The 12,307-nt window shown below is 43.1% G+C and overlaps 1 protein-coding gene across 2 annotated transcripts in view; it reads right to left on the bottom strand.

Annotated features, from left to right (window-relative positions):
- stard8 (StAR related lipid transfer domain containing 8) overlaps window positions 1-9,896 on the bottom strand; it is a 60,722-nt gene extending 50,826 nt beyond the window's left edge. Inside the window, exon 1 of one of the 2 annotated variants that reach the window (XM_066714727.1) lies at window positions 9,308-9,896. In XM_066714727.1, the coding sequence (XP_066570824.1) occupies window positions 9,308-9,772 (465 nt within the window). In that variant the 5' untranslated portion in view covers window positions 9,773-9,896. Of the gene's footprint in view, window positions 1-646; window positions 808-9,307 lie in introns of those variants that run through there. The other variant, XM_066714729.1, reaches the window with a different exon arrangement.
- Between the last annotated feature and the right edge of the window lie 2,411 nt (window positions 9,897-12,307).

The raw sequence follows: 12,307 nt of genomic DNA, 5'->3' as shown, positions 1-12,307 counted from the left end.
GTGTGGAGCCGGCAGCCGCTGCGACTTTTGAATTCATTGCTGTAGCAACTGTGGCTCAACGGAGAACTCTCTCCTGAGCACGCTCCCTGGGAACAAGCCCACATTCACGCCATTCCAGCACCCCCCCGACACGGCCAGGAATGTCCGTTACTCCGGCGAGTCACATGTTCCACACTCCTCGCATTTCAAAATACCAGCCCTGCTTTACCCCCCCACCCCTCGCTCTATTCATGCATCTTTGAGAGATGATTTATTTTTTCCAGGAAAAAAAAGCAATTCATTTGCAGACCACCACCTTTCAGCAGGAAGCGGGGGTGGGCATGGAGCATCAGTGAACAGAAACCAAAACCAGAAAGAACAACCACAACATTTGCTTTTCAAATTCACTTGCTGTAACCCGAGTTCGTCTCTCTCTCTCTCTCTCTCTATTTAAAAATGTGCACTGTTTTTTTAAAAACAAACGCCAACACAAACACGGCGACTACAGGTTGCAGTGTCTAATAAGTCACTTTCTCCAACACACCTCCCTTAAACCCCTTTGCCGAGACACACAGCAGTGCCTCGCAATCCATGCATATCCAGATCGTGTCATTCAGCCGCCCCTCTCTGGACCACAGTGTGTGCACAAACTCATGCTGCTACTTACTTTTGCCCGGCTAAACAGCGTGCACAGGCAGCTGAAGAAAGCCATGGTGACCAACAACAACAACTACAAAACAAAAAAGCCCTCCGGTGTCTCCTGGGCTCCTGACTCCATTGTCCCCTCGGCAGGGACCCCAGACACGGACAGGGTCCTGGACAGCAGAGCAGGGCTGCGGCTGGGAGGCAGTGCAGAGAGAGAGGGACGGGCGCGTGGGAGGGAGGCGGGACAGGGGGATAGTTCTGCTCCTCAGTTCCTAACAACAGAGCACAAGCAGAGATGCTGCCTGCATACCAATGCCAAGCTCGACTTTCCACAGCTCCTCAAACAGGAGCGTTAACACTTTGGAGAAGAGAAGGGCCAGGAGTTACACCCGTCTCCCTCACAGACGCAGCACCATTGACTATAGTACAAAAGGAGGGAAGAAAGAATACATACATCCAAAATCACCACAGAAAGCACCATCATTAAACTTGGCATACAGTTTTGGGAGAGGGGTTAGATTTATTGTAATTTAAGGTGTTTTACTCCAACTTCAAAGTTGTACACCTATAACAATTATAGGTAAAACCACACAGTGTTTTTCCTTGTTAGTGTCACGGTGGACGTTATCTCTGGCCTACGGAGAATAGTACTACATTTATTTTATGAACTCTGCAGCCCGACTACAGAGCCATTCCTTATTACTAGTGTCTCTGCTAGTCCTGGTTGTTATTATTAATGCTTATATGTTCTGGGGGCTTTTTTATAGAAAGATGACAAAAAACAGAAGTAGATTCTATTCTCAGGCCTTGTATAAAACATAAAATCTCTTTTTAATGGCTAGATATACAGTTTCTCGCTCCGATTCCTGCTCAGTAAGAGTGCCAGGACTCGGTGTTGTGCAGGTCCTTATTAAGCACATCTGATGAAGTGTAAAATGTACATCGCTTTAGGGGAATTCGAAACCTCAACAGAATCTCCTCAAATATGCGTCTGATGTTCTCTGGACCTTTGATGTAAATATTTAACTATTACCAGCAAGTTTCTTCAAATATTAAAAGCGACAGCATCTGGGGCGTGTATAACTGCATTCCAGATGATAAGTTAGTTTTGAGTTTTGAGGAGCGTGTCTTCCTCCAGGATAATTATATTACAGACATCAATCCCTGGTCTTTCCACGGTCCTGACACCTGAAGGAGGTCGGGCTGCATTTGAGAAGAACTCTGGACAAATGCCAGACCAGAGCAAAAGTCAATGAGATGCATTTGAGAAACATGAATCCTGTTCCTCCATTTTACTGCTCAAACAAAACAATACACAATCAATCAACAACATGAAACCACAAAGAATCTGAGCTCTCTCTCTCAAGCATCCTGAGCAGTGAGTCTGCGAATCTCACTGCATCGCCGGGCCGTGGAGTCGTGCCCGGTCCACGTGAGGAGCTGGACACCAGAACAAAGACAAGAGCTGATTAGCGTCCAACTGGCAATGCAATTTCAATGGGACTCTGTGCCTCAAATATGCAGAAGAACAAAATAAACTCCCATTTCAACACAAGAGAAGAGTCTGCATCAGGAGTACAGGACTGAGATGGAGGAAGATGTACACAATATCGATATACCTTCAAGTCACTGATCTTAAGAAGTGTGATAAAGAACACATGGAGGAGGAGAGAAAGCATCTGATTCCGTTAGGAGAAAGTTTGAATAAATGGGAGAAGAAAAAAAAAAAAAACATTCTGCTGCCTGTCCTCCTACCTAATCCCTCTGCTGCAAAAGAAACATTCAAATAATTATACTTTTAACAATCGCTACAGGTTATAATATTCTGTTCCGTAAAAAAACAAAAAAACAATGCAAATGCAATGCAATGCAGGAGAAGCATCTGCTAATTCCCCAGATGTGGGTGTTCAGTGGCTTTCTACCAAGCCAGAAAGATTTAGGAAATTATTAAACAATCCAGCATTGAAAGCAGCATAACACACATACCACTGGTCCTGTCTGCAGCCTCCCATGATGGGTGGCAACAGTAACGCCATTGATAAGTCGAGTCTGTTAAGAAGCAGGACATTGTCTCTCTGACCGCGTGGGTGAGGACGAGGTCAAGAGGCATATTAGTTCGCTAATCATAGAGAATGTGGTCTAATAAGACAGAAGAGAGCAGCTAAAAATGGCCGTTCGACGTCTCCGCTGGGACATCTGAGACCTATAACAGGCCGCCTGATGTTCACAAGAGAGAAAGAGTGCTAGCTAGTGATGAACACGCTTCGAAAACACCTCGATTTCAATTTGTGTCTCATTACAGTTGCAGAATTAGGAAATTCATTTCAACAATAAAAAAGGTTACAACACATCGAGTTACTCTCAAGCCGAAGCCATTAGTTTCAGTGATTATCCAGATCTCACCAGGCTTGATGTTCGGCTTTAACGAGCTTGCAAATGGCCCGACGAAAGCAAGAGTGTTTTCTCAGATTTGCTTGGCTTTTTGTTTGGGAGGAAACCAACGTTAAAATGGCAAAAGGCTTTAATGTCTATGAAAATCCATACAGTATGTAATGCAATAAATAGACTATAATATGCACAGAAGCAGCCCCAAAGCTCTGTGCAATTTAAGGCATAAAGAAAAGACTCAGGAAATAAATTAGTTTTCAATTGAGTGTGAATGGAATTTCCTCAGGCGGTATCCGTGGAAATGTAAAGATGGTTTCTAATCCATCAATTATCGTTAGAATACTTAAGACTCTGTGTTCCTGTGGGTTTTCAGGCTCTCAAATATTTAATGTTTCATATTATTTAATAAATCACATAGAACTTAACTTGTACCAAAATGCAGAAGACAGACAATAACTAGTGATACGTTCAAAAGTTTCTTGGAGGGAATAAATGGCATCACTGAGAAGGGGAGTTTTAAAAATACTGGGTTCACGGAGAAGGTAAAGCTTTATATTTTTCATTTTTAAGTTTTCAGCTGCGTTTGACTTTAAGGCAGACTACTGAAGAGAATCCGGGCAGAGACAAGAGCTGGTGATCCCATATATATGTGAAGGACATTTTCCACAAAGCACCTTAGAAGTGAGACTCAATTCTGTAAAATAATAGGTCCAAAGTCGGTCCAAAACACAGAGGGATTATTGCATGTATTTAGTACAATGACAGGGGTCTCCCGTCGTTAGATAACCAAGTCTGGGATCAGCATGGAAATGAGGATCAGGGTAGATATTATAAAGGGGTGGATCAGAGAGAGTCAACTTGTCAAATATACACCAGTGTGAAATAATTCAAAAGGGGAATCTGGAGATATGAAAGCATTTGAGGGGGAAAAGAATAAAGCAGAATAACTAATGTAACATAAACTACAAAACATAATGTCACGTCAGGTGAAAACAGCTGCTGACAGCATTGCTAGCGAAATATAAAACAGAAAATGAAAGTCAATGGATGCCACAGACTGTTAGACATTTAATAGATATTCTGACTTGTCCTTTTCTCTTGCACAAGGAAGGAAAACACTTGAGAGCGGTTTTGTTTTCATATATTTTCCGCAATATTAATCTTTATTTACCAATAGTAAACTCTTTGAATGACCATCCTCGATGCACCCTCTTGTGGTCAAGATCAGTCATAAACATCAGCCGGAAAGCTGTGAACATAGATTGTCCAGAATGGTTCAGGAGAAGTGAGGAGTTGATTGACTGCAGATACAGACCTTAACAAAGCAGAGAACACATTGGGAGAAAAAAAAAACACTTAATTTCCCAAAGTTAGGTCAAGTGGCGATTTAAACATTGTTGGAATAGGTTTATTAATAATACATGGACATGAGCATCAGAAACTATGGGCTTCAATAGTTAAATCAAGAACATGGGACACTTCCTTGATGGGGTGAGACTCGAATTGACAGCGGGAACTGATCGGCCATGACGGCTCGATAATGGGCTTCCTCAAGGGTCAGGACTCTCCCCTTCACTGTTCAACTTCTACATTGCCGACCCACTCACTACCCCCGGCTGGAGGTGTTGGTATGAAGACAGCCGGGCCATAGCCACCCACAGCATCACCCCACCATCTACTGAGGCTCTCCCATTCCTGACAGGACCAGGACTGACGCCTCCACTCTTCAGACGTCAGCTGTGGCATGAGTTTATCCCACGGTGGCATAGTGCTCCCCCATGTGGTCAAAGCGCTCCTTCAAAACTGCTTGATGTTCAGCAAAACTCAGCAGTCCTGATTATCACTGGGACCCTGAGGTCCACACCACATCCCTAGCTAAATGCACTTGGAAAAATCCCCCCCCCACCCCCCCACCCCCCCCCCGAAACAAGTTTGATCTAAACAATCTTCCAAAGGGCTGGGATGAAATTGTGTAGACAGTTCTGGCTTAGAGGTCTCCATCTTCTGGACACGAATGTCTTTGTTCTTGACTTGAGCACCCAAACCAATATCTCATTGAAGACCCATCTGCTAGACAATACAGAGCTCAGATTCCTCCATAAGTGTGGGATCAAGGACTTACCAGCTCAAATCTGTGGCAGGACCTGCTGGGTGACACACAATCAACCACATTGTCCCACACAGACAAAAGAGAGGACCTGATGGAGATCCACACTGAGACGGACAAACTCAGTCCCTTGGCCAACCGAAAAAAAAAACACAACACAGGCTGTTGTCCTACATTCCATATGAAAGACAGAAGATCAGGCATTGTAATTTTTGAGAAACGTGTTGCTGCACTTTATTTCCACCTTGATGCAGTAGCAGAATTAGCGGATCAAATAAACCAGGCGGTGCTGGGAAGAGTCAATCGGATCTGATGAATAATTTCAAATTAAAATAAACATGAAAGACATCATAAGCCTCTAGGTTTCAGATGGCAAAACCACCGACTCGGCTGCCAACTGTAAGCCCGTGGGCATTGGCAAGAAACCAAGAATAGCAAAAACAATTAAAATGTTAAAAAGCACCAAAGTACACGCACCATTTTAATCTCACTCCCGGATTATGATTTATTTTCTGCCGACACATTCGAATATTTATGTTTTTGTGTTTCCAGATCTCTCCGCAACACGGGACAAATCCCAGCCAGAAAATTATAACAGTAAATGTGTTACCGTGTTGTTTTCCTCAGGTTTGTATGTAAATCTTGAAGCAGGAATTTGATAGAATTTCCCACCCTTTCAGAGAGATTAGATGTGATTGGTAATATGAGTTTTGTAACCCGTATAACCAAGAGCTTAGACTGAGACGTATTTCATCATAATAATAATCATAATACTATACTATACTTGTGGCTTTCTGGAGCTCAACTCTAATGACAAACAATATAGAAATGTCTGACAGGACGCATTCCACAAAACTTACAACATATTACAATAACCACTAACAAACACAAGATATAATATTCGCACCTAAATAAAGCCTATTAAAATAAAATGCAATACAATAACCCTGAACAGGTGATTCAAACACAATTGGAAATGTGTTAATAGTGTCAGCAGTGCAGGGTGCAGGGTACTGTTACCAACAGCACAGACACTTTCTATAGCCTAACTCCTAATCTGTATATGCGGAGCTCCTCATGCACTATACTTATCAAACACGACCTTCATACCAGCACAGAAATGGAACTTTAAAATCAAATCAAGTTTTCGAGTGTCTATTAAATCTGACACAGACGTTCAAACAGACAGGAAGTCACAGACTGCCGCGAAACACATCTGAATGATATTGCCAATTTCCATTCCCCCACTTCAGGCAACCGTGTTTTGGAAAATCTCTCTACAATCACCCCACGGTCTCTTCCGTGTCTTATCGCCGCACTTTCACAATGCTGTGATCAAGCTTCATAACAGCCTGTGTCAGTAGAAAGTGATTGGGGATGATCCAGATGACTGTTTGGGTTTGATTTCACTGCGTTGCTTCATGACCGACTGTCACACAAGTATAGGTGCGAAGTTCAGTACAGGAGCGCTGCACTCTAACCAGAGACGGGCAGAAACGGTGGAAAGAAACACTTTTCCACAGAGACAGGTGGTGTGGGGGATCGGGAGAGACTTCTCACCGGAGTGCTGTCAGAGAATGGGACGACACCCATTAGGAATGCAGTTTAATCTTCCCATGATCCCATGACTGAGCAGTTTGTGACCACACTCAGAGCCGAGCTGGGGGACTGACCCGAGCCGAGGTGCAGTCGGGAATCATGGACTCACAGCTGTGCCCGACCAACAAACATGTTTCTTTTCAATCCCGCAGGATTGTGTTTGTTCTAAATCGGGACAGGGAAGCAGACTGTCATGGTGAAGGGAAGACAGTAATGAGTCATAATTACGGAAATGATTGAGCAGTTTACTCCACTACACGGTAAAAGAGGTTCGCTTTGCTGTTTTTTTTAAAGGAGGTCAAACCACAGTGACAAAAATAAAGACTTGTAGAGATGATTCATATACATCTACAATACTTTTCTTTGTGTATTAACCGGTACGATTCCTGTTCTCTGATGTGTTTACATCACTTGGTCTTGCCCGCTGCAGTATTTGTTTTCTTGATTGTTTTAAAGAATCATCATGGGCCTTAATTTGTCTTTTGTACCTTTATTTGTTTCGCTAGACATACAATTTATTTGAACATGTCTCCCCGGCCGAGGGGACACTTCATCACGGTCAAAAACGTGCCATTGCACCGCAGACTCAACAAATTGGAAATATAGAGAGCATGCCGCTGCAACCGCAATTTGTGGTTGTGTGCTTTGTCTGTAGGAGAGGAATACTAAATTACCAGCCTGTGGGATTTCAAAGAGTGAACCCTACCCATGCTGGTGTTAACAAAATTTACAAAATGCAGTAGAAAACATGCAGTGAAAGTCGGTGCCCAGAGGACAGGTCAATGAGCTAATTCCCAGTCCTTGTTATGGTAGTGCTGGGATGGGGGTGAACTGGGTGATTCTCATCGCATCCAGTATCAGTGAGTGTCTGACTCTCAGGCACCTGCAGGCTCACATTGTTAGCATTTCCTAGCAAAGTCAAATCCTCTGATTAGTGTAATCGCTGGGATTGCAGGGTGAAAGATGGCAGATAGCTCTGACAACTAGAGGAAAGAATGATACGCTTCTAAATTGAGTGAATATACTACTACCAATAATAATACTAATAATACTAAATACTAATAATAATTGAACACAAGACTGGTCAGAACTTCTGATTGTGTCCTATGCTGCAGAAACACAGTGTGCTGGACAGACATCCACTGGTGTCTTATCTACCCTTGTCTGGTTGTCTAGCAGAGAGGAGATTACAGTCGGCGCGCACCTGTTTCCTCCTGCCAGCCATGCGGGATCAGATCGGTTATTGTCTGTTGAGCAAAGACAGTTCCCGTCTCGAGATGCCGTCACCAGATTAAAACCATTTAGCTGGTCGGTATTTAGCAATGTTATGGATGATAAGGGAGGTCGATGGTGGCACAAGAGACAAACTGGACCTCGAATGAGTGTCAGCACGGGTTCTTTATATATTAGACTTTCTACCCTTTCTTTCAGACTGACAACCTGGGGATCGGCCCAAACACGACCCTCTCCACCACCTGCCTTTCGGTTTGGTTCGGCTCTGGCGAGGTGATCACAGGCGGAGGACTTTCCAGACCAAGACCTGGGTCTGTGTTTGGGAACAGCAGTTGGCAAGCTCTCAAGTCTGACACTGTGCTGTCTGGAGAAACAGAAAATTCCTGCTCAGATTTGTATCTCCTGACAGCATGCGGGTAAGACATCTCCAGCCTTCTGCAACACATACACATACCGGCAGGAGAGGGGGTCGGGGAAGGGCAGTGCGGTACTCCAACAAATGGTCAAAACAGAAATGGGAAAACCATCCTAAGGTGCTGCATTTCTCAGTTTGCCTTGGTCTCTGTCTTCGTGGAGGAACCAGGTGCCCACCCATTCATTCCATCACCATCATTTCATGTACGATTCCTTTTAAATTAACATTTATTCCATCACGATTGTCAATTCAGATCATAGATTGGTGTTGATTCTTATTGCTGTAATTGTAGAGGAACCTCATTGTAATCACAGTTATAGCATGTGTTTATACAGAAGCCCAATTCATGTGAAAATACTACTTTTGTTCTCTCTAATTTTTTCAAGATTTTATCATTTGAAATACGATCCACTGATGAACAACCAATACAGCAGCACTACCTGTCTGATATCAGAAACAGTTTGAGTCAATCAAATTTCATTGCTTTTAGCAAACAATGAAGGAAAACTACACCTTGAACAGAGACAGTGCAAATAAATTGCACTTGAGGGCAAACATGTAAACTGCAAAATATATAATTAAAGGGTTAAATTGTTAGAGAAATGTAACGTTTTTTTAAATGATAGAAATTTGTCAATTTTCTGAATTTGTGCTGCATTAATGCATCTACTGGCATGCTTAGTAAACCTATAATTACAATTGTGATTAAATTGTCAATCTAATTGTAATTGCACAGAGCGCTGTAAGTGTCTATCAGTGCTGTAATAGTAATTGTGTTTAATATGACAGTTGACAACGGGTTGGATTAATTCTTACAGAACAATCTTTAAAAATCCATTCATTTAATTACACTACTTGAGCTTTACATGATAAAAAGCCATTGGACACCACAATTAAAAAAATAATAAAGACATGCTTAATTCAGAGGCGTCACAACTCACCAGACAGCACTTGCAGATGGGTGTGTTGGCTGTCTTGGGCTTATGTGCGCACTGTTGACTCCCCGACAATAAACGGCTTTCCATTTCTCCTTGGTCCTTGGTTGTGACTAACATCTCCATAGAGTAGCCCTCCATCGGTCTCCCACACAAGCAGTCAGGAAAGCGTGGGTCTCTGGGAAGTCTGCTCCCCCTCCCAGCAGCCATTTCCACCACCATTTCCCAGGAACAGTCCTTGGAGAATACAATAGCGCTGGGTTTGTGCTTTATAACCCGCGTCCGTCTCACGGTCTGCTCTTCCTTGTTGTCTCCCGCCTTGAGAGTCTGACACGGGGGATCTGAGCTGCAGACACTGTGCCCTTTGCTGGCCTCTACTTCATCCTCATTCAATTCGATCACATAAAGGATGCAATAATCAGGATCTTCCTCAACCTCTGGTATGACTGGACCAACGTGCTCTGCCGCCATCTTGAAGTTGGGTCTGAAACCAAGTAGCCCAAGAAGCTCAGTTTGGGCTACATTGCTCAGCTCTTCACTGGGGGATCTGTGCTGTTGGGCTTCCAAGTCCTGGTGTCCCTCAGTCCCCACGTTTGAATGGTTTGTGTGTCAGCTGGTCTGTTTGTTCCTGAAACATAGAACAGACACAGGGTTATTTACATTCAAATCTGTCTGTTTAATGATCAAAGAACAGATGTCATCCATTACTGATGACATCAACGAGATGGTCACGTCAGCGATGCTCCAATGATAACTAAAACTATCCGGAGGTCACTGGGAGTTCAGTGAGGAGGACAGTATTGCACCATGCATCTTAAACCCACATCCTCAGGGAAAGATAACTTCACAATGTTTTATAAAGGTTCAACTGGAATTCGCCATCCAAAACAGACAACACTAATCAAATGCCCTGCTTGTGTGTGTGCGCTGAATAGATTTCCTTGTTTTCTTGTCAAAAGCGTTTCCTGAAAACTGTAATTTCTCTTGGACCATCAACAGTTTCTTCACCTTCAATGAAAAGGCGCATAATAGACGCCTTCTGCCAGAAATATTTGAGAAAGCCTCCAGTGGATTGTGTTTCAGTTATGTGGGGGTCTAACACCTCAATCGCTTGTTCAGGCAAGCTTATCTGCATTTATCTGCACCTCCACCGCAGACACGCAGATGGCTTTGAAGATAATATCTGCTGAAGAGGAGGAAGGGACGGCTGAGGAAAGAGAGAAATGTGTTTGACTCCCGGCTTACAAAAGATGTATCAAATTAGTTATTTTCTCATTAATTTACTGCAGATCACGGACTGCAAACTTCATGAAACACTGAAAGGGACAATTGCTCCAACATGTAGACATTTCCAGATTAAGACTAGCAAACAAGCAATACGCTTGTTACTAATATGCTCTCAACAGAAATGACTGCAGGACTGACACGAATCCAAGAGGCTTTCTTTCGCCTTCGTCTTATTATTATTATTAACATAATTTACGGGGTACCATCGTGGTCTTGACAGAAGTGTTTGCCATCAACAAGCTTGCTTAATAACACACTCATCCAATATATACAGCAACCATGTAATCTAGGTGTGAATCCACAATCAAAGTAGACCGCACCGTCTGTACAGAAACAAAAACGTATTAACAGACACAAATGAAATACAGACACATAAATAAATAAGAAACGCTCGAGTTTGGTTTGAATTCCATCAGGATGAAGACCTGAGAGGGTCGGTGAACTTTACATTCCTGCGATCAAAGGGATTTTTATCACCATGTCTTGCTGGCATCACGAAGACACCCTCATAGCACTTCAGTGGAATGAAAGCTGTCACTGTGGCAGGCCTGGTAGAAGAGATGTGTCCCAGGAATATACGTTGTGTGCAATTAGTGGAGCGGCGTTTGCCATTTCTGCTGTATCTTTTATTGTATTCTGTTCCATCATCTACCTTGTGATGCAGTTTTTACCACAGTATTATATGGTATGCAACAAACAGGATAATCATGTCATAGGAGGTTTGTTTTAATTTCACACCCAGGTCTTGTTTTTGGATCTTAAACCTGTGAGCGAACATTAATGGAGTTCTGAGTTCATTTGTTTCACTCCACCTGTGCTGCATGCATGATATCATCTTCCATGGAAAAACCCTTCTATATTATCCCTCTCAGACGGGTCCATTAAACGTTAAAGTGGCGTTTATTGAGCCAGTGCTGCAGATTCTTCAGTTTCATTTTCATTTCCTTGGAAACACACTGCAGGCTCATTGTGCGGGTGTGTGTGTCCGCCTCAGTCCAAGCCCCTGTCACAGCCTCTGCCTCCAGCATTAAACAATAAATATGTTCCAGATTAGATTTTAGGCCTGTAACAAATAAACAGAGACACACGGTCCCCAGCAGCGCCTCCTTCAGACCCGAGCAGCTTTTCTTACCTCACACTTTCTCCTAATCTCTCAGGGTGAATTCTGCACCGAAACAGCTAACAAAGCTTCCTAACGAAGTCAACACCGTCCTTCTGGAAAGCCCCGATCCCAACGACACACTCTCTTCCTCAATCGATTTAGAAACCTTGTATTTGAGATAAATCCAGGTAATGGGCATTACTTAATTAGGTACGACAACTATCCTGTACCTCTGTATCCAGAAAAGCCATCATCACTTCCCACAATGCATTAGAAGAGAAGCCCCCGTATTTCTAGGGCAGGAACACTGTATAATGCTCTCTCGCCTGTTTATGTTGGTATAAATCAGTGCATGTCTGCTTTTTATTACATCTGAGGGCTTATCTAATTAATCTTAACTGGACCAATTAAATATCATGGAGTAGCGGTTGCTTCAGAGAGACGTTAAAGCACCTGGTCTGCAGCTGCTCCAGAGCGGTGCATTCTGGGAATAAAGCCTGGGTCTCTAATCCAGCTCAGTTTAACTCCATCCAATTAGAATGGAAATCAATTAAGAGGGTGTTGTGTTTCAATAAGTCATTTAGTGATCTTTTGGATTAAACAGCTGAATAATTAAT

The sequence above is a fragment of the Amia ocellicauda genome, chromosome 10, assembly GCF_036373705.1.
Source record: "Amia ocellicauda isolate fAmiCal2 chromosome 10, fAmiCal2.hap1, whole genome shotgun sequence".
In the NCBI taxonomy this organism is placed as follows: Eukaryota; Metazoa; Chordata; class Actinopteri; order Amiiformes; family Amiidae; genus Amia; species Amia ocellicauda.
This window is presented reverse-complemented; position numbering and strand designations above follow the sequence as displayed.